The sequence below is a fragment of the Megalopta genalis genome, chromosome 10, assembly GCF_051020955.1.
Source record: "Megalopta genalis isolate 19385.01 chromosome 10, iyMegGena1_principal, whole genome shotgun sequence".
Classification (NCBI taxonomy): domain Eukaryota; kingdom Metazoa; phylum Arthropoda; class Insecta; order Hymenoptera; family Halictidae; genus Megalopta; species Megalopta genalis.
In genome coordinates, this window is record NC_135022.1 from 16,690,864 (window position 1) to 16,713,751 (window position 22,888).

At 49.2% G+C, this 22,888-nt stretch overlaps 2 protein-coding genes across 6 annotated transcripts in view; one reads left to right on the forward strand and one right to left on the reverse strand.

Annotated features, from left to right (window-relative positions):
- The window catches only part of THADA (Thyroid adenoma-associated protein homolog), a 29,867-nt gene extending 26,867 nt beyond the window's left edge, over positions 1-3,000 (reverse strand). Inside the window, exons 1-2 of one of the 3 annotated variants that reach the window (XM_076524861.1) lie at positions 2,593-3,000; positions 2,222-2,446 (exon numbers count right to left, since the gene is read on the reverse strand). The gene's annotated coding sequence lies outside the window, so the exon portion shown is untranslated. Of the gene's footprint in view, positions 1-694; positions 1,424-2,221; positions 2,452-2,592 lie in introns of those variants that run through there. The other 2 variants (XM_076524860.1, XM_076524862.1) reach the window with 2 other exon arrangements.
- LOC117219938 (uncharacterized) overlaps positions 1-22,888 on the forward strand; it is a 202,552-nt gene that overhangs the window by 26,351 nt on the left and 153,313 nt on the right. For 2 of the 3 annotated variants that reach the window (XM_076524863.1, XM_033469513.2), the window contains exons 1-2: positions 3,021-4,417; positions 9,771-9,826. Coding sequence is in view for 2 of the 3 variants with exons in the window: in XM_033469513.2 (XP_033325404.2) it covers positions 9,794-9,826 (33 nt within the window). In the remaining variant the exon portion in view is untranslated. Of the gene's footprint in view, positions 1-3,020; positions 4,418-9,770; positions 9,827-22,888 lie in introns of those variants that run through there. The other variant, XM_033469511.2, reaches the window with a different exon arrangement.

A 22,888-nucleotide genomic window follows, 5' to 3' on the forward strand; every position in this document is an offset into this window, starting at 1 on the left:
GTCTGTACTATCCTAAATCTGAGGGCACATTTGACACCGGAAAATTAAATTTAATTGAATAAAAATCATGATTTGTAGCTGCCCAATGATCGACAATTTTACGGCCTAAAATTACCGATGCTTTAATTTTGCTGTCAAATGTAGACGATTGAGAACCAATTTGTCCCACGCAACGGCACCAATTATATTACTAAATTCTATTAAGTATGTCTCTGATATTAAGAATGAGAATAAATCGCTACGTTAAGGGAGGAAAAGGAGCCAACCGTTGAGGAAACGGTGGCTCGCGGCAATCGGAAACCCTAGTTCTACGGGTATTTGATTACACGCTCCAATTCGACAAGCATGCGTCGTCGTTCTGGATGTCTGTCTATGAAACGTGTCGCGATATTGCGTCGTCGAAACAGTATACGACTAGGAGAGGCTGCTCGAACGCGATACGTAGAACGAAAAGGGAAAGCCGTCCGGATATCGAGTATCTACCGTTCTCACAAATCTACGGTGTCCCTAATCCACATGGCGAGAGGAGGGGGCGACGAAACACGGGGGCCACGATAAAATAGGAACCGGTGAATGAGCAAATACTACGTCCGAACGAAGGGAGTACGGCCTCCATTCAGCGGCGAGTCCAGCATATTGCTCTCCCACCTGTTATGTCCGCCGGCAGTTTATCTCCCCTGCGCTATTAACTTACCTCGTCGTTCCTTTGAACTTCGACCGGTTATCGTTTCGTCGTGTCCTCGTTACTATCATAGAAAGAGTTCCCGGGCGATCGTCACGCCGCCTAAGAGCCTCCCGTGGCCCCCCGGTTTGCCAGGGTCGATGCAGGGGGTCGATCGGTTACCGTTAACTTCGCCGGCCATGAACAGCCGTTCGGGATTATTGTCGCTGCAGAGGAGATTACCCGGGTTCTAATCCCGGCACGACGGAGCAAACGTTTATACCTGCACGGGATTGCAATAATCGTGACCGTAAACGAGGAAGATACTTTCGGGTTCGACCCATCCCTTCGGCGGTCCGATGTCCTCTTCTGCCGATCGCACCCGGTTCCGTCCGCGTCGCTGGCCCGGCCCACCGATTGCTATCTCGAAATTAAGTATGACTCGTGTTTAGAGTACCACGGTGCCCTGGATCGGACACTTATTTCCGAGGCGCGCCGACCGGGAACCGAGATAGAAGGGCGGCGGACGACGGACCGCAGCGAAGAGAAAAAGGGGCGACGAGGGGAGAGGATCGTGGATGTAAAGGGGGGCCCGCGGAGCAGCAGGAACACCCACCACGACTCGATGCCTACGTTCCAAACGATCGAAAAAAATCCATCGCGAGCGTCCCTCGAGAAAATAGAGTAATTTAGATAACAGCCGGCTCTCTCCCCTCTCCGAGGCCAGCAATAGGTGCCCACCTATATCACCGGCGGGGTTCCTGCGCGCGTCAACGTGTCTCCGGAGCCACGGTGCACCCGGGTGCAGTCGCCGCGGCGATTCGGTCCGTTTGGAACGCGCCGCGTTCCACTGCAGGACGGTATTTAAAATCCTTGAAACGGTTCCGTCGCGACGTCGCGCAGGCTGCGCCCTCGTCTGGGAATAATTCATTGCAGGTTCGTTTCGCATGCTGTCTAGCCGTCGCCGGAACAATTATCCGCGAGGACGATTTCAGGCTTTACTTCGCTTGGATTTCGCATGAATATAGCAGCCCCGGCGCGCGGTTCTTCGACATAGAAATTTGGATAACGGTCGACGGTTTGTTCAAGGTGTGCGTCGAATAAAATGAACTTCGACGTATTTCGCGATAGATGCTGATACCATCTTGGACACGATTTTCCGATTTAGCGACTTCGATAACGGCTGTACAGCTTAATTCGAAGGGGGCCTCCGACGAAGCGGAATCGAAGAGGACGCCTCCTTTGTCGCGGCTCGCGTCTCCGGCGCGGAGCTAGCCGGAGCGCGGCGCGAGTGCACCGAAACCTTGGAGATCGGCGAAGCGATGAGTCGCACGGTTGCATCGACGTTTCAGCGAGGTAAACGCAGCGATCGAGGAACAATGCGGCGCCGGGATAGCGCAGGATTCTCCGGGACAAGGCGTAGGAGGTCGTTGGGAACGTAGGTCGACGGCGACGAGAGACGATGACGACGAGGATGACGGCGACGGGAAAGTGGATCGCGTACGTTCGTGAAAACGAATGCGGCAGGCACGGAGTTGTGCTTACGGCCGAAAGGCTTACCGTAATTCTCTTCTCTCTCTCTCTCTCTCTCTCCTCTCTCTCCCCTGTCAGCGGAGTGTCTCCCGGCGGCGTCCTCTTCTCGCCGTTCGTGAAGTCATGGCTTCTCTGTCTCGTGTCGGTGCCCCCCCTCTCGATTCCGTGCAGGGCCTCCCCCCCCTTCTCCGGGACAGACGAGTCGAGCAGGTAACGTGCCAACGCCAGGCAATGGCGCCTTGGCGGCTGCACCTGGGCTAACCGTTCGCCAGGTGAGCGAGCGCGTCGATTGGCCGAGCCGCGCAAAACCTGGCGCTGATTGGCCGCGATCGCGGTTCCGCCGGCACGGAACTTTAATCTCGTTCACCGTAGGCGCGCTGCTGCTCAGTTCAACTTACCTTTGCCGCACGGACGGACGGACGGTTGGCCACGCAACCCGCGCCGGACATTCCACGAAAAGAAGTCGTCGCCGTCGTCGTTTACGCGACTCCGCCGCCGTGCCGTCCAGCCCGGGACGCCTACACCCGCCGTGCCGCCGCACAAACTGCGTACACTGCACTACACCGCAGTGCACACACGGTGCACACAGTGCATAGACAGCGCGTCAGCGGCACAGTCCCGTGCTCGTTCGGCGCAGTTGAGTGGCGTGCGTGGAAACCGGTGCGTCGCGGTCGTCGATCCATGGATCCCGTCTCCGCGCGGATCCGTTGAAAGATCGGCCGAAGGAGATCGCGTCGCCGCGATCGCGTGTACGTAAGCTGTGCGAGTAGAGAGCGAGTGAAAACAGTGTGTGTGTGTGTGTGCGCGCGCGCGTGAGAGAGTGTCGAAGCGCGCGCGCGGCCGCGTTCGCTCTCCCCTCGAGAGCGGCAGCCCGTCGTCCACCCATATACCTGGCGGCCTGGCGGCGTACGTAGAGAGCGTGCATAGCGGGGTCCTGCTCGCTTCTCTCCCTCTCCGTCTCTCTGTCTTGCTCTCCGGCATCGTCTCTCGCCTCCGCGGCGCGCGTGTTCGTGATTGGTCGGTGCGTGGCATTTTTAAAAAGTCGTCCGCCTGCTTCTGTTCGGCGTCGGGCCGCGCGCGACAGAGAAAGAACGAGAGAGGCACATCCGGCAGGGGGGCGATGTCGCGAAACCGCGAGTGAACCGATACCCCCCCCCCTTATCCGATGATCCAGGCCCCGTAGATCCTCCGAGATCGAAGCGACCCCGCAACGCTCCCTCTGCACGGAATTCCGCGGGCACTTTGCTCGCCGCCGCCTCCGCCTCCGCGGCCTCGAACTCTCGCGGTGTCCGCCAGGTATTCCGCGAGGGCACACGCGCGAGCGCGCGCATCCGAGCCCCCCGGCCAGCGAAAGCACGGGGGGACTGGCGCTGGTACCGGCTTCGCAGCCTGCCGTTCGCCGAAACGCCGCCGGAAAATTCGTACGGGCTTCGGCTTTGGCTTCGGCGGCTTGGAGGAAAGCGGAACCGAGCCGAGCCGAGCCGAGCCGAGCCGGCAACGCTGCAACAACGGCTATCAAGCCGCTGACAGGTAGACCGCGGCCGAGTAAAACGAGAGGGAGAGGAAGAAACGGGAGCGCGGAGGAAGGAGAGGGAACCAGGGAGGAAAGAGCAACAGCGGAGAGCCGGGCCGCGTGCAGTTTCTTTTTCGAAGGAGCACCACCGGGCCCCCAGAGGCCCCTCTCCGTTTCCGAGTGACACGCGCGCCGATTCCTCCCGAGATCGCCGATAGCGTCCGAGATCGCTCGATTAGCATCGCCGGAAACCGCTCGGTTTTTTCGGGATCCGCTGGGAAGCGCTGAGAATAGAAGAGCTGGGAGCAAAGGAAGAGGAAGAGGAAGAAGAAGAAGAAGAAGAAGAAGAAGAGAAAGGGGCGAGCACGAGAGGAATATAGCCGCGGTGATTTTCTGATCTGCGTTCGGAGGCGCGCCTTCGGACGGTTCTCTCTCCGTGTCGGTGGCTCTGGTCTCGTGGATGTGTGGTCGTGGTGTGCCGGTGCGGGGTTTGGTTGGGATCGTGCAGAAGAGAAAGAAACCCGCGTAGAGGGGGGCAGTGGGCAACCAGTGAACTGCGACACCGCGATTAAGTGGAAACGAGACGAGATATAGCCGGCCAGGACACCGTTCGCGTTCGAGGGAGAGGACTGGCCGCACACGTGATCGCCGAGAACTGGATTACACGGGCGACCCGAGAATCGCCAAAATTTTGCCGGTTTCTAAAAAAGGTGACCCTCCATATCTCTGTCTCTCTCTCGCGCCTCGGCTCCGTTCCCCGGGAGCTTACGGTCATTGCCATTTACCGAGCGACAGACGGCTTTATCTACTGCAGGTTGGCTCCATCCGCTCCCCGACACCCCGAATCTATTCTCCCCGGGTTCCGTTCGTTATCTTCGTCGACTTTTATTTTCGGAGCAGCTTATCGACTTCGCCCGATAAGCCGCTGTTTGCTCTCCTCGTCGATACCGGCTGCATCCGCCGATCGAGAGCGCGATCTATTCGATTTGCAATGCTCGATCCGCCCGAAGATTCATCGCTCCTCGGCGAATTTCTGTTTGACAGTCGTCGATGCACACGCCAGAGATTAGTCTGTCGTTAAACAACGAAGGGAACCGTCGATCCGTGCGATCCATGCTCGAACCGGGTCGCGCGATTTCTACTTTTTCGCTCGAGAGCAACGGGTTCGCGACCCGACGAAACGCTGCCGGCTCGTTCCCCGTTTAGCCTCGGGTGTCTCGGCCCGTCTAACCTTGAAATCCCACTCGTCGGCTCTCGCGTGTTTTTAAAACACTCGATCTTGGCTCTCGTGAGACGCGCGCATGCGTCCTCCTCTTTTTTCCTTTCCTCCTTTCGCCGCCTCTCCACCGCGTTCTATTCCGCTCCATTCCGCTCTCGCGAGCCCTCCGCGTTCGCGGGTTCGACGAAATTTCAATTAAAATCGCTACCGGTCCCGGGCGACACCGGCAAGCTCGATTTAACTTTCAAATCGGGCCCAGCCAGCCTCCGCGGCGAATGCAACGCCGCGAAATTTGAATCTGCCTCGCGAAAAGTCACGATCGCGATTCGCTTTAATTCCCTGTACGTTCCCGACGTCCCTGGGATTCTCGAACGTACAGGGTGGCTCCGAAAGTGTGGCAATGCCGATGTTACGTGCGAGCGTAGACCAAAAAGGACAAGCAGAACCGCTTCACTCTCGAGAGACTAAATCTTCGATCGCGATGAACCGACTCGATCCCGAATCGGAACACGAACGTCGCGCTGTTCGTATGCTGTATAACAGCTTGTTTTACGAGGAGGATCTGTTGGAACCCCCACGAAGTTTTCGTTCATAAGGACTATAGATCAAAGAGATTCGAGCATTCTTAGCGGAAAATCGCGGTCCCGATTCGTTTTGATTCGGCCGACGTCGACGAGTCGGGCGGAATTCGCGGAACTCCTGCAGCGCGGAACAAAAGGCTTTTCTTGCGACGGTTGTCGATACAGAACGATCGATCGATCACCTGACAACGGCTAATATTCTCCGGAGTTGTACACACGGAGAACCGGCCGCTCGATATCCTCTTTTCCTCCATTGTGCGGCTCGGCGCTGTCGCGTTTATGTCTTCGAGGAATGTCATCCGTTCCAGAAATATAAAAAGCGCATCCCCCGAGGAGAGCTTCTTACAAACCGGCCATAAAGTACACTTTTATGAGCCGCAGGAATGCTTGTTCCACGATCGCGGCGGGAACCGCTGTTTTTCCACTCGAATCCACCGAAACAAACGAGCAAACAAACAAACGCCCGTCCGCTCCGAACGAAAGGCCAATTTCGCGCGGCGCACACCGGTTCACCCCGGCCGTAATTAGTTCCATTCTGTGCTGGATATTGTGGAAGTGGCTAATTTCGCGACGCTCCCGCCGCGGCCACCATTCGTTCGACCCGTTGTATACTTTGCTCGACGGTCCTGCGCGCGTTTCAACCCGGTAATAACTCTTTTCCGTCCGAAATACCGCAAGAATCTTGCCGAAGAGGAATGTCCCCGCGAAATTGCGTGGCACGGACGCGTCTCGACGCTGCCCCGTCCTCCACAAAGGGACGCTGATTGCCATTTTTCGCTGAAATCACCGCAATCCCCCGATTTCCGTGCAACTCGCTCGAGGACCGTTAATCGTCAGCGATTCAAATTGCTCTTTCCACCGAACTCGCGACATTCGGCGGCGTCGCGAGCAAATTCCTACTTCGTTACTCGCCATTGGAACGTACAGGGAACACGGGGCTAGCGTCTGCCGCCAATTTTTTTCGCATCGAAGAAACTAAGCGACGCGTGTTTTTTATACCGGCGGTAATTCGGTTCGAGGGGTTGAAATCCGCCCCCCTAAAGTTTAGCGCGTGACGAGAATAATTGGAATTTCTCGCGGAAATACGGTATTCTCTTGAATTTTAACGTGTGCCTAAAGCCCAGTTATTCTCGTCACACGCTAAACTTTTGGGGGTCGATTGCGCCCCCTCGAACCGAATTACCGACGACGATAAAAGCGCGCGTGTCGCGTAGTTTTCCGAGTACCACACAGTGTATATGAAAACGAGAAGAGCCGGTTACTCGGGGTGTTCCTTGTCGGTAAATACTCGGGAAAAGGTGAAGTTCGAAAACGAAAGAAATCTTGCTCGAATTTCGCGCGCGAAGTCGCGGGATCAGAAATCGGAATGCGGGAGTTTCGTCAAAGTCGAAGTTCCGCAATTATCGGCCCCGTCGCCCGCTTCTTCGCCGACGCGATCGTAGAATTTCATTTGGACCGAAAAGTTGCCGAGTTGCGGGACCTTTGACCGGCCGTTTCGGTGTCGCGATCGATCGCGCTCGGACAAGAATCCCGCGGCTCCTAATTAAATCTTCGCGAGCGTTCCGCGCTCCGGTGGACGCGCCGCGTGTTCCGAGCTAATTTCCAGCGTGCGAGTTCAATTCCTTTTTTTTTTTTTATTATTAATTAACAGTCGGTCACGGTGAGTTTTAACCGAGCCGCGTTTCCGCGCTTGGTCGTTGCCCCCGGCTGCATTCGTCGACCCCGACGCCGCTCTCGTTCCGTCGTCGACGAGAGCTGCCTTTTCGATTCGAATCGTTCCCATTATCTCCGATCGGAAACCCGGACTCGATTGTGGGAAAGAAACGATCACGTGCTTTCCTCGATGCTGGTTGCGCACCAGACGTTCATTCACGCGTTTTCTCGCAACGGTTGCGCAACCTTTTCCGTTGCGAAACTTTTACTACTCGAGAGACACCGTGTCTCTGAATTATTCATCGGGAAATATGCCCCGTGGCTAACGCCCCGCCGTTCGAGAACGGTTCCCCGACCGTCCATTATTTCTCCGGCCGGCTGGCGAAAATCGTTCCTGGTATTTCGGTGTGACCGAAACTAGCCTATCCACTAATTTGCATCGCATTCTGACGCGATCCTCTTCGCACGAAAATAACACGACAACATTGCGAAATGTACCGTGAACCTCCTCCACTTGTCCCGTCGATATTCGCTTCGAAATAAAACGGGAAATCAATTATTTGCTTTGCCGTTTCCGCTTCTGCTAAATCCTCTTCGTCTTCCCCTTTTATCACCTTAACAAATCTCATCGGCCGCTTTCGGTAAATCCTTAAATGCTCTTTCCACGCTTCCACTTCTACCTCAATTTCGGAATATCCCTACCCTTTCCTCTCCCCGTTCGATTTGATCTGACTCATTTTTATTCACGGGCAAAAAAATCCTTCGATTTGCAATATTTAACTTTTCGGCTGATTGTGTTAAAGTGTAACACCGGGTTTTAGCTTTCTTATAAGCGTTGCCGAATACAGTAATGTCTCCCTTACTGACGCTCAGATTGTCCACAAAAATGGACAATTTGGGAACAGGAGATACGATTATTCGAGCCTTTCAGTTTGTTTTTATAGTTATAAATTGACCACAATTATAAAAACGAGCCGCAAGGCTCGGATAATCGTGTCTCCTCTTCCCAAATTGTCCATTTTTGTGGACAATCTGAGCGTCAGTAAGGGAGACATTACTGTATTTTGAAATTGTTCTTATCGAATCGTTGCAGAAGAATCAAACTCGAGGAATACAGTAATGTCTCCCTAATTGACGCTCAGATCGTCCACAAAAATGGACAATTTGGGAAGAGAAGATACGATTATTCGAGCCTTTCGATTTGTTTTTATAGTTAAAAATTGACCACAATTATAAAAACGAGCCGCGAGGCTCGGATAATCGTATCTCCTCTTCTTAAATTGTCCATTTTTATGGACAATCTGAACGTCAGTAAGCGAGACATTACCGTACTGTGTTTATTTATTTATCTCTTTATTTATGCGAGAACCCATTAGCAAAATGTAAAGTATAAATCGTGTTAAATCGAGGTATGTATAGTCGGGGCCACCGAGACAAATGAGCAGCCATAAACAAACGCACGGGAATGTGACTCGTAAGTGTCGTTTGGCAGCCAATGACTGCACCAAGCAGCATCGACCACGTGGATGTCACACGAACACATTGTTTTTCTTCGCTGACTCGTCTCGTTGACCCGAGTGCACATATATGGACGTAGCAGCTTAACGAGAGAGTATAGAACAACGATTGATGAGAAATTATAAAAGCTTATGATATAACGATTGCTCGATACAATGATAGTATCGTCTAAATAGATTGGCTACATTCATTGACTGATACATTAATAATCATTCGATTAACGCCTCTGTGAAAGCGTTATCATTGTACTATTACCAGATCAAATTCAGAGCTACGGTACGACACTCCGTTATTTGAGGATTCATATTCGTAATATCCTGATACCGAAACATTTTATTATTTAAAATTTTCATTCATGTTCCCTACTAGATAGCTCAGTTATCTATTAAATAATACAACGATCAGATAACAGAACGTTCGAATACCAAAACATGATAAAAATAAATGTACCGATAAGACAATCTCTACACATAAATCAGACGTCACCGATTACGGTTCCGCCACATGTGCTCGGATGTACAGTTTCTTCCAACATAGACTCAATATTTTTTCGAAACATTCGACTCTGCTGAAAGCATCGCACGGCGAAAATAATTGCTCTCTGGTGCAACCGGGGCATGTTCGTCTCTGTACACATTTGCCCCGGAATATTAACGGAACATTCGTTCGGCTACGTCCGACGGATATTCCAGCTTTGTATCGTTCCCGCGTTAATTAGAACGGCTGATCGGTGGATCAAGAAGGAAAATCGGTCGACGTAACGGACGTGCGACGGATTCCTCGGAAAAGTGGGGGCCGAGTGAATGATACCCGCGAGACCAGTCGTTCGCCATTCCAGTTAGCCTCCCCCGGCACTTCCGTCTATCGTTGTCCACCGGAGTGTAACGATCGGCCTGGATCCTAGCGATCAACCAGAACTGAAACACGCCCGTGAAACGCGTTCGTGCCCCGTTCCCCGTTTCCGCCGGTTTGCGGCCAGTTTTACGACGCTCCGCGGAACTGTCGCGCGCGCGCGTCAACTCCGCGCCTACCACCGTCGTCCGACGACGATGATGTAACCCGACAAATGATTTTTCTTCTCTTTTTTCGCAGGGGGACGCACCGACAGAGATGGCATGAGGGACGGCTCCGGCAACGTTGCCGAGGTGGTGAGTGTTGTTCGCTCTATTGTTGCTGGCTCGTTACAATGGCTAGACAATGCCGGCGAAACGAGCGTTACATTGCCTTTAATTGAGATATTATTAGACGGGCCGATGCTCGGCCGGTGCGCGCAGCGAGAGAGATACTTTCACCGTGCAGAAATGCAAAATTTCGTGCCGGAGAGCTTCTTCGCGCCCCGCGCTCGTTCTGGCGCCTCGGGCTCTCTGCCGGGGATCCCCCTCCGCCCCTCGGAGGAGGGAGGCCAGACCGCCCAGATTTTCGTCGGACCTGTTTCCATCGCTGTTTGCGCCCGGTAGATGCTGCTTCCACCGGGTTTGCTTGCCTGGCAGCCAGCACCGCCGAGCTTTGAGACGCGAATATGTATAGAAGCTTCTTACAAGTTGCCGCGAGAAACTGCGGGTAGCTACGCAAAGTATTTTCGAAAGGCCCGAGGCTGTTGGCGCCAGGAAGTAGGCTACCGGGTTAATACATCGCGGCGAGAGCCGGGGAAAAGCGGCGAGCCTCGGTAGGACACAGAAAAACCGTGGAACATATCACGGATCTGCCTTTTCGCGGCGATAACGAAGCCTCGAATTCTCCGATATCTACGGAGCCATTGTTATCGCGGCTCGTCGGGTTTCTTTTCCGCTAGCTTTAAGGGGAAGGGGGGGGGGCTCGAGTAAATCGTTAAGATAAGAATGATTTTCGTCAATCTTTTTGTAACGCAAAACATCGATCTAACTCCTTGTCACTTTTCATACATATTCGTTGACATTTCAAGTGTATACATCTTTTGTCTCGTTACGCTTTATTCGACGTTTATTGAAATAATAGATCTTGTTTTTCACGAACCTCCCGGTCGGCGTGCAGTCTAGCAGTTTTTTCCTTCGTTCTAGGTTAAAAAATAAAACGAAGTTTGTTTTCGTAATAGAATTACGCGACGTATGAATCTGAATCAGGTTTTAAAAAATGCAAGAAGTATGATAATACGTAATTGCGTAAAAGTTTTTTCGTGCCGAGCATTGCCATTCCTTTTGCATTTTCTAAAATAAGATTTAGGTTCACTCCGTCTCATTTTTGATTCTAGATCGAAGGAATAATAATGGCGAACGAATTTATTATTTCAGTAAACGTCGAGAAAACGTAATGAAAAAGAATTTTTGAAATGATTGGCTTAGAATCATAGTGGCATAAGTCACATTTTCCTTACTGTAAACAAGGATCACTCTTATTTCACAAATTTATTGTTAAGATAATTTAGAGTTCAATTAATACATAGTAACTTTATCATTTATTTCACTTTAACAACTTCGCATATACAGATTAGATTTTAAGACAGAAGTCAAAATTTTCGTAAATGTGACTTACGCCGCTATAATCCTAACCCACTCAAATATCAAAGAATATATGCAGAAAGTGACAAAGAGTCTCGCCAATGTTTCACGTTATCAAAAAATTGCCGAAAATCATCCTTACTTTAACTTGAAGCTTTTCCCCTGAGTCAGCTCGATGCACTGTTGCGGAAATTCTAAATATGTATCGCATTTTAGCCATTCGCGTAGACATCGATCGGTGTAACCTCGAAGATCTAGATCTAGGATAGCATTTATCACCCGAATAAAAAGCCGCGGCGATCGCCACGCATCGGTGAAACCGAACGGGCGATATCTGTCCGGCAAGAAACGCCTCGCGATCGAGGCCAACACCGAAAGATAAATCACCTTCGATAACACCGAAAGAAAAACACAGAATTCGGTTAAACGCTAGATAGGGAGCCGCTTGGAATCGATGAAAGCTAGGTACCTGTTCCCTCGTTGGCCGACCTTGACGGGATCCAGTGAAAAGTAAACCGAGAAATATGGACGGGGAGAGAGGTGTTCTCGGGTTCAACACACTTGCTGGATGAGTGTCACCCAGATTCGTGGCCTGCCGCCGATCGTGCTCGGAATCACGGACAACCGTTGGCTATGAATCGGCGTGGGCGATTTCGAATATTTCACCCGCAGCCGGGTTGTTCGAACGGTCGGGATCCCGTGGCGCAACAAAGAGTCCCGATTTCGGACCTTCGTTCCGAGAACCGTCGAAGCGTCGGCCGACCTAAAACGCGCGAAACGGCTCGCCTGGACCGCCCCGGGGCCAAGAGGTTAAACGTTTTTACGAATTCCCCGGCGAACTTGAAGCCGTTCCGTCACGCCTGCGATTCTCCGCCACGCGATTCCGGGTGTCACGGTTTGCTTGGTCTGCAAGCCAAGCGTGGGAGGAGGAAGAGGAGGACGAGGTGGAACGAGAAGAGGACCATGGGGTGGAGGAGGTGGAGGCAGAACCGCGCGGAAGTGACCCGAACTGAAACGCGCCCCCCGAAAGTTTCTCGAACAATCGTAACTCGGACGGCCCTGATCTATTTAATCGGCGGAAGAGAAGCGCCCCGGCATTGTTGAATCAGGCTATTTGAAGACGCTCCACCACACGTCGCGTGGCGCCGGTTAGTTTCCCTTCCATCTTCGAGTCTGACGCGGTAGTCAGCATTGATCTTGCCTCGGTCTCCGAGTGCTCTCTATTCTAATTTTAATTAAAACCAGATCGCGTGTCGCCTCAGTCTCGATTCATCGGCGATTAGCGAGCACAGCGAGGCACGACGATAATCCCTGATAACGAAGTCAAGATTCCTTGATGCGAAACCGATGTGTCGACGTCGATCCACCTTTCTCGAGTCCTTTCCTGTCTCTTTTCTCGATGTGCAAACCCGCAATTGCGCAATGTCGTCGAGCGAAGCACAACCTAACGCTGGAAACGATGACACATTTATTTCAAATTTTGTCCATTCGATTTCGAAATTTAATTCAGTCTGAATTGGAGCCAATGCCTCTGCTCGAGACATACGAGTAGAACAAAAATACAGTGAATTCTCCGTAATTGATGCTCAGCTTGGAAACTAAAGTGGACAATTTGGGAAGAAGAGATGCGATTATTCGAACCTTGCTACGCATTTTAATAGTTACCAGTTAGTATAGTTAGTCAACTATAAAAGCGAGCAGCAAGACTCAACTAATCTTCAAAATCTCTTCCCAAATTGTCCATTTTTGTTCCTAAACTGAGCGTCAATTAGGGAGAATTTACTGTACTCGGGTATCTTATAAGAGGGCCGGGTAGCCGAGTATATCACAAGTACGGTATCATAATAGTCTACAAGAGCTATTACTATTTTAACACTAATTATTAATTTCTTTTATTCATAATTGAAGTCCTTCGAGTCCCGCCGAGGACACCGAGCCTAAGCGTGGACCTCTGCACAATACAAAGCACAATTTCAAGTTATTTCTATAGTAGAAATTATAGTATTTTATGATATGCTATGTAAAATTAAGTACACAGATAAAAACATTAATTAATGGGCAAGGGACTAACAATATAGAAAAACTATTTCTTTTTATATCTTCTTAATAAATTGGATTCTTTTTACTTGTTATTTAATTTTATTAGCGAAACATGTTTCCTAGCTTCCGCAAACAAGAACATCTACAGTTGAATTCTTTTAACAAGTACTCGGGCAGCCGACTATCTCGAGTAATTTTCGTTTACCCAAGTATCTCATGGGTAACCCGGGTATCCGAGTATGTACCCCGTAAGTTACAGTTTTAGCTTAAATAAGCACGAATATGCGAGTCGAAATATTTAAATCATCATAATCGAGAGAAAGAAAACGCAAAATGTAACCGTAAAACGTTGAAAAACACTAGAAACGCTAAAAGTTATAAAAACGCGAAACGTTATAAAACGCATAAAAGTTCCTCTTCCTGAATGTCGCGAGAAGCAGAAGCCGTATTTTGTCGAGTACAGTAAATTCTCCCTAATTCGCGCTCAAATTGCGCAAAAACATGGACGATTTGAGAAGAGGAGATACGATTATTCGAGCCTTGCGTCTCGTTTTTTATAGTTACCGATTGTCAACAAGTATAAAAACGAGCCGCAAGGTTCGAATAATCCTGTCTTCTCTTCTCAAATTGTCCATTTTTTGTGTGCAATTTGAGCGTCACTTAGGGAGACTTTACCATCGAATTCAGTAAGAAAATCCAAGCCGAACATCTACAATCGAAATAAAGCAGAAAGTGAATCTTTATTCATGTGCCTTTCCGAGTATCTCACGATCTTCCGCGTCTCCTACAATAGAAATAGTCATAGACATATGTCGTTGTCTCTCCATCTAGGGTGCCCTTGCGTAGGCGTGGCTTTCACAGCTCTCGATTTCAAAGAAGCGAGAGACACGCCCGATGAAAAATGTGTGCACTGAGAAAGTTAATTAACGGACACGGGGGGGAAGAATGCGCAAGCTTTGTAACGGAAGAATCGCGGACCCGGCTCGCGAATCCAACGGTCGGATCGATCGCAACTTATTTAATTGCGACTGATGGGTGGGGCGGGTGGTGCGGGACAAACGTGAAAAATAAATATTGAGCCGGCGCGAGATAAATACGGGATCCAGAGCGACCTGGGCCGAAACGGCGAGCTGGTGGAAGGGGGACGGTTGTTTGCCGGCGACAATTGTTGCAAATCCCGATCGGACTGCGCGTAATTCGACGCGCCCCTCCTCGTTTTAATCGTTCGACAAATTTCCAGTCGGGTACAAGCCGCCGCGTCGCGCCGTCGCGTTCCAATTAATTTTCCCTCGATGGAGAACAATGAGCGGGGCCCTGAGCCTTTCTCTATTAAAGCGAAGTCTCGATAATCCGTGGTACACGGAACCAAAACGCTCACGGGCCGTGGCCGAGGTGGTCGATTTTAATCCGGCCGGCGAATCAACGCGGAAAATAGGTGATCGCGTATAGGAAACACTGGGACGCGATAAGACCGGGCGTGCGCGCGTTTTAAGGCTGTTACGAACCGAGGGCTATAGGCAGTCGTGCGTGGTCGAAGGTTCGTTCGAGATTTTATTGGCAAAAGAAATGCGTCGACCGGCCGATGTCTATTTCTCCATCGGTGGTCATAAGATAAGTGTTCGCGGCCTAATGTCATGATTGACCGTTCGATGGATGTTCAGGGGATGTTGCTCATTATTTCTTCCTCCAATGATGTTAATACAGTGAAAGTAATGCTGCAGTCATTTTAAATTCTTCTTCCGTCTTCGCTGCTCTGTGTGCTCTGCGCTGTCTACTCATTATGTGTTGCTTGTTTAGCACACTTTCTATTGCCAGTTTCGATGATACAGACGTTTCATAACACTGGGATCCCTGTAATTGGTGTAAAAATAAACAATTATATGTTTCTTTTACACACTTCATTGCGAATCCGGTCAATGAATTGTATTTCAGGCTATTGCTTAACTTGAATTGTTTAGTACAGCCATGTATTATACTTTCGGACAGGAAAATTGCGAATTTCGAGAAAAATTGAAGGTAAAGAAATGATGAAAACTTTAGTCGCCTGCGCGAGCGTCCGATAAGAGGCTCCACTTGAACATACAGGGTGTCTCAAAAATCGAAATTCGGAAGTAGAGGGTTCCTGAGATCATTTGAAGCAACTTTTTCCTTAGCGAAAATGCAAACCGCGGCTTCGTTTACGAGTTATTAATGAAAAACGCCAACCAATAAGAAGCGAGCTCTGCTGACGCGAGACGGCCGAGCCAATAAGCGGTGCTGGGCTTCGCGCGCTCGTTGGCTCGGCCGTCTCGCGTCAGCAGAGCTCGCTTCTTATTGGTTGGCGTTTTTCATTAATAACTCGTAAACGAAGCCGCGGTTTGCATTTTCGCTAAGGAAAAAGTTACTTCAAGTAACCTAAGGAATCCACCATTTCCGGATTGCGAGACCTTTTTGGGACACCCTGTAGATACCCGATCCTGGGCAACTCTTCGTAGAGCGCGCATGACACACGAAATAAAGCTAAAAATGTCACGGTGGAGAATCTCCGTAAAATAACAAGGCAGAGAACTATTGGTCGCACGATGGATCGGTGCAGGCTGGTTCAGCATGCGATTACCGTCGCTAAATTAATTATCGGATCCGTTGACTACGACGGCGTACAAGCGGCTAACGGCCCTGTAAACGACGTGCCCGAGCCCGTCTGCAATTGCCGTTTCGCCAGCACGATTCTGGGACCGTTCCGGCCCGCGGAATTTCGCCTCGAACGCGGTCGAACGAACTCGGATCCCGATTTCTCCGGCGTTTCTAACTCATTCGGACGTGTCTGCGGGCCTCGTCGCGATTAATACAGTCGAATGCTGCTCGCGGGATTCACTGGATAATCGGTGGCCGCTGCGGACCAATTAATTCGACGATATCCTCGAAATCAATTTGTCGGGAACCGACTGCGGACGGATCGTGGCCTCGTTCGAATACATTAGGCGTAGAATTATGTCGTTGCGGTTTTTCTTGAAATGCGGCAGAACCTCGATTATGAAAGAGATCGAAAGAGATCGTCGGATCTTTGGGCAACGTAAAAATTGTCTGCATCAATTGCGAGAGATAAAGGCCAGATGCACACGCGATTCTTTCTTTATTCGTTTCAAGAACTTGGAAATAGCCTCGAAGAAAATCGATACTTCTCAACGAATTGAATTTTTTCGTCGCTCAAAATTGCATTCGTTTTTGTCACAAATGCTCAAAATACACGGTCTGGTCATGAATGTTTGGAAAATGGAATCTTTACTTGTCTCTTCGCGTGGACTACTTTGGTTAGCTTGACACTAAACCAACCAAACCTGGTAGTTTTAACCGGTTCCACAGTTGAAATGTCAAAACTCTTGGATTTATAAAAAGCTCTCTCATGGCAAATGATTAAATACTACACTATGACCACAAAATGGCCAGCGATATAAGTGAATCGCAGTCAGGTGAAAATCTTTGCTGATTCACCCTGTATATGAAACGTATTTGGGTAATGAAGAATTATGACGTTGTAGGTTGTACCGTAACGAAACGCGTTGCTTTCCACCGCGACTTATGCAACATATTATTCTATTCTTATGCGGAATATTTATATCGCGCCCGCTCCTATCGCATACATATCAGTCGAATAATCCCGCATAGTTCGGTGGCCGTTTCCCACAAATAAAAATGCTGGAGAAAGTAATGACAGTTTTTCTCATCGTTAAGCGTGTGCGAAACGCTTTTGTTACCGGGCAACGCAATGTAACATCGCCATTGTAACGGCCGTTTATGTCGGACCGCAGAAACGTCTTTGCGCGCGGAAAATTGAATCCGACCGATTCGCGATTCCGCGGAGCCCGGAGTCCTCGTGGAAAGTGTGCCGATCCGTGTGCAGCGTGCAGCATTCCCGTCCGGATGTCGGACAAGGAGACAGCGCAGCGTTAAAACAATCTGCGAAGCGAGGAACGGGCAGAGCTCGCGGGGGAGTCAAATAACGCAATTACAGCGGAGCCGGTTGGACAATGAGAGAGGAAGGGGGGGGGGAGAGGGCTTTAATTAACCCCCATATAAATTCTTCATCCTGCAGCCTCGTATTGTTTGCGTCGGGCAAATAGCACACGCGCGAGAATCCGCAATGACAGGGCACGTTGCGGCGAACGATGCAAATGATATATGACTTTGCGACGACGCGTATCCACCGTGTGGCGGTTCGACGCTTGACCCAATGACTCGCCGTCGATCCTGACAAATGACGTCTGGCCAGACGGTGGACGGTTTATGCGAATCTACGGGGTGGCTTGTATTTGTTAGCACTCGCGTTATTAGCTCGTCCCGCGGACAGTAGTCCCAATCGAAGCATTAGATATTGAAAACGATTCTAGCATTGTTTCGATATTTAAAGACCGCTTTATGTAACATTATTTAGTAAAAGATATATAGTAACAATCGACAAATCGAGGCGGCTCTAATTTTTTATTTAAAGCAAAAATCTTTTTTATTTTTTATATTGAAATTTATAGAAGCCAGAGTACTGATCCATTTTTGTTCGGAACATTTTTTTGTCGGGGCACCGGGAATGCCTGAAAAATTACGATAACGTGTGAATAATAAATGATATCGAACGTATTACGTAAACAAATGATTATACTTGAAATCTGTCGTCGCAACTATGACATGCAACTTCATCGTTTCCACCATTCCTCTAGCTATAGTTTCTATGATATTCGTGGAAAATGTTTTTTACCCTCAACAATCAGATTTTGACCTTACTTATTCAGGTTTTGAAATAAAACAAAGTATTCCTTATTTCTTGAAATAATAACAATAACACAATAATATTATAAAAGAATCGACATTCTGAAATACGAGAAATGTATTGTTGCTGAAGAAGAAATTGACGAATATTACCAAAATAGGTTCTCCAGACGAAAACGAATCACTTTCTCGTTAAAAAACGGTACTCACGGAATATTCACATTTAAACGCTTTATCTAAAGTTCACAAAATTCTATTAATTTCATCGTTTCCAAACGTCGCTTATAAAGTGACACGCATTTGATAAAAGTCGACGAGAGTGGCTCGTAAAGATTCCATAAAGTCGGAACAATTTATTCGTTTGAACGAGGAACGTACCGACAGCTCGCGTCTTGCGAATTCAAAGAATGCATGAAATTGCTTTCCCTCGAGATGCTTCTCCCGAGAAAATTTGGCTCGAGTTCATTATAATTTAGAGTCGTAACACGGCCCTCGCGAGTACTGCAGGTCGCGCGCGCGCATCGATGAAAAGCACCCGAAGAGATTTATGAACTTCTCGAAGGAGCGATACGCTTGGAGGATGATATCGCGCCGGATGGAATTGTTCCTCGGGGATCCGGCGTAAAACACGGTACTAAACGGCTTTAGTACCCGTTCGATAGACGTGGACGGCTACTCGTGTGACGGCACACATATTCCGTGACATTCTGTTCGCTGTCGAAAAACGGCGCGACGTAGTTGGAGAAGTTGACTATACGGGCGGGGCGCCGAGTGCCGGTACCGTTTTACGCGGTCCCAGTTAGAAGAACTAAATTAACAATCCTTGGACAAATTCCAGCCGCCGATCCGGGGCGTGACGGGTTTCTGTTCGCGGAGGAAAACAGTTGTTTCAGTCGAGTTGCGCTGTTTTGCGCGGATCCGCCGCGCTACCTTCTTCGGGCGTTTAGCACCTTTTAGATGTGGCTCGGTTAGCTTTTGCTCGAACCAATTAACAGAGCTATACAAGCAATTTGAAGCTCCGGTAGCCTTCTTCGTCGCTTCGTTCGGAGATTACCTGCTCCGGTTTTCCGATGTACCAAAGCAATTTCGCGCGAGCTATTTCGCGAGCCCTCTCCGCAACCAATATGCCTCTATCTTCGATCGACTCGCGCGAAATGATTACAAATGTGCCATCATTTATTCCTGCTTCACGGTTGTTTTCTGTTAGCCATTTCTCGGCTAAATGAATCGCGCTAAAGTGCCGGAGTGACTCGCCGTTGCCGGGGCAGAGCGAGCACCGGCGGGCGCTGCGCGTTTTCCATTTTTCATCCGGAACGAGAACCGTGTCGTTCGAAGGAGAACCGCCGGTTGGCAATCGTCGAAGGCTTAGAAGCAGACCATGCTCGGACAGAGGATGAGCGTTTGGCTCGATGCAGCGGGCGATAGACGTCGGCAAAACCTCGGCTCGACAGCCGATGAATTTTCGCCGGAGCCGACACAGGGAAATGTTTTTCTTCGGGCATTATAAATTCTCATTGATTAGAGAGCCCGTAAACGGGTTTATGACGTACAAACGACCGGACGCGACCTGGGGGAACAAGGATTTACGACCACGCGCAGCCGGCCGGCGATTGATGCTCGCGCGAGAAAACCGCGACCGGTCGCGTTTGTCCCGGCCGCTTGGCGACCAGCGGTTTTCTTTCGACGGAAGTCGAGCACGTTCCACGAACGCAGCCGTACGTTGCGAGAGAGGAGAATAGCTGGCCAGAAAGTGGTCGGCGAAGCGGCCGGGATCGCGGACACGTTCCTACGAGCAGAGAGAACCCGGCACACGAACGCGAGCTAGCTCGCGCATCGCTGGCCTCGCTAACGGTAGTGCGAGATCGACGTTGCTTTTCTTTCGCTGCTCTTCCGTCCGCGGTTTCGTTGCTGTTCGAGAGCTGTTCCAGAGCGACGCCGTTCCTCCGTGCCTCGACTCTGCAAACCGCGAAATCCGATCAATGCAGGGACACGCGCTTCCACGGTCCGACAAGCTCGCCGAGCATCGCTTAGAGATCTTCTTCGGCGTTGCTGTTCTCGACGAGTGTTCGGCGGCGATGGTGGTGGTGGAACGGTTGAGAAATGGATGGAAGGATTTAGGGAAGGGTCCAGGAGAGAGGAAAGATCCTGGGAAGGTTCTAGGGAGCAATGAAGAGAGAAAATTGGACGAGAGAAAGGGAAGTTAGAGCGGAGATGACGATAATGGTTAATAAGATAAGAATTCTTTTATGCAAATTCGCAACGGGAAATGCGATTACTCGAGGGCCGTCTCGGAACGAATCTGCGCTCGTTTCACTGAAGAGTGATGCTGGCTTAAATCTCCATAGACCGACATTTTTATAGAGATTCTAAGTAATAGGTGTAACTCGAAATTCGTAAATGTAGAACCGCAACCTTTGGAGACAAATTAACAACGAATTTATAATTATTGACCGGTTTGCTGTTGCGACCTCTCTGAATATTGAGCACCTAAAATGTGTCGCGAAAAGTAAGCGATGTTGCGATGACTAACGTAGCATGACACACATACTTTGTTCATACTCTATTTACAGTTCTTTCATATGATGTATAATTATTTTATATCTTTTTATTTCGTATTAGCCTCCAAATAGTCGAAACATCTTCAAATCGAGTTTACGTTAAAATCGAGTTTACATTAAAATTGCAAATTAAACAGGAAATTGTAACCATTTTTTTATCATCACTCGTCGATAACAGCCAACTGGTAAAAAGATGCGAAGATTTTAAAATTGCATCGCATAAGCACCTTAATTACAAACGAGAAAAACAACGGAACAAGATAAGACATTACGGCAAAACTTTACTGAAACGAAATTAAAGACTGATAAAATATCGATAAGTCAGATTGCTAGTTAAAAGTTACGACGAGCTGCAGACGGTGAAATAGTAGTTGACACGGGAAGAGGATCAATCGACTTTTCCTCGCGAATGTCCGCGAGCCTCGCCGAGGAGGTGTCCTACGATTTAAATGCCTGGTTTTGCCGGCTGGCGTGGACAGGGACGAGCTGGTTCTTCCTCCCCCGTGTCTCGTGTCGCTTCGTGGCAGTCGTTCGATCGGTCGCGCTCGGTCGGTTTTCGCTGGGGGCACTTTTAAGGCGTCCTCCGTAAGTACCTTTTATTCGACGTCACAAAGTTTCAGACGCTCGTTCCCTTTCCGCGTGGAACGCGACCCGTGAGGAGAGACGTTGCCGACGTCGGTGAAATTTCTGCCTAGCGTCTTCTCTGCTCCCTTCGAAGCCCGAACGTCTCCCCGGGGGATCTCTCGTTATTTACGAATAGCGAGGAACGGAGGAGACAAGAGAGACGTTCCACGAACGCAGCGTCGCACTATGGGGTAGAAAGCATCCGTAACCGGTAACAAATATTTTCTGATTGAAATCACATACTTACGACGAATTTTCTGATTTTCTTTTACGGCGAGGCACTATATCTGCGTTCTGTGTTCTTATTCTTAACACAGAATAAATAATAGAATTTATCTTCGAACAACATTTCTATATAACGATGTACAACAGTTAAATATAGATGCTTGCAAATCAATTTACCACCGATTTCGAGGACATTTTCAGCATATATAAGATAAGATAAGAAAGTTAAAAAGAGATTATTTTCTAATTTTTTTATCATTCCGATCAATTGCAATCTAAACAAAATTAATGTACACTCATTCTCTAAAAAACTAACATCTCAAAAGAAAATTCAATCGCTCGGACTAATTATCAATAAAATTATTCTGTTTGAAAAGGTGTCTTTTTCGACGTTAATGTATGTATAGGACAATAATGAGCAAAGAATGCCTAATAGGGCATTGTGGTCGGTGCGTCTATTTGCAATTGTTGAACATGGAACGCAGACAGCTCATCGCGAGACATAGTGAACGAAATTGATCAACACGATGTTCACGGAACCCGTCACTATGACGAGTCGCTAACGTTTTAATTTACGATTATTCAAATTGTAAAGACACATTTATGAGCTATTTGTTTATTACATGTGTTACTTACGACGAATATTAAAATAGCCCCGGTTAAAAATCAGAATAAATGTCTTCTCGTCGCTTTTATAACGTAATATAAAACAGCTGCTTTTAATGTTCCCTAAATCTAGCGTTAATTGCTTTCTAGATCTCCACAGTATAAAATCCCCTGATCGCTATTTAATAGTAATCCGCCTTTCCAGGATATAAAAACCGTTCCCTCGTGGTTAGTATGAGTTATAGTAACCGTCCTCGGGTTTGAATCCCTGTAGCGAAGCCCACGGCTCGCGAAGGAAATATCGTCGACTCGTTGCCACGGCCTCTGTTCTCTCGTCACCAACCGCCCCCATGAATCATAATTATCTATCCACGAGCTCGTAATTCAATTCCAATGTGCGTCCGTGCGATGAATGATATCGGGCGGCGGGTATCCCCGCGCGAGACGCGTTATCGTCGTTCAATTAGGCGATCCGAGGCCTGCATTGTGGCAGCACGTAGCGCACCAGCGTCAACCTACATACTTTCCCGCACCTTTGACCCGCCGCCCTCCCCCCCGGCCGCCCCGATCGCTCTCTCTAATCGGCTTTCTCGAACCACCTGGGGAATTCGGTGCGAATTCTGCGCGAATTCTGCGCGAACGCCAGTTCCCAGACGTCGCTTCCGAATTCCGCGTGTGTCGCACCAATCCCCGAGAAATTTCGCTGATCCCGTCTACGTGGTCCATCCCGCATAATGCTCGAATTAAATCCCGGAATCTCGTAACCGGGAGAAAGGAACGCGCGTCGGAACGTACGGCCGAACGCAGGCGACGATATAATCCTTTACACCTGTTAGCAATCCGTTTAATCGGACTTAAATGTTCGGATTCGTCAACGATGGTGTAACCAGATTGCAGCGCAACATTCGTGCGATAGAGCGATCTTATCTTTATCGTAATTTTC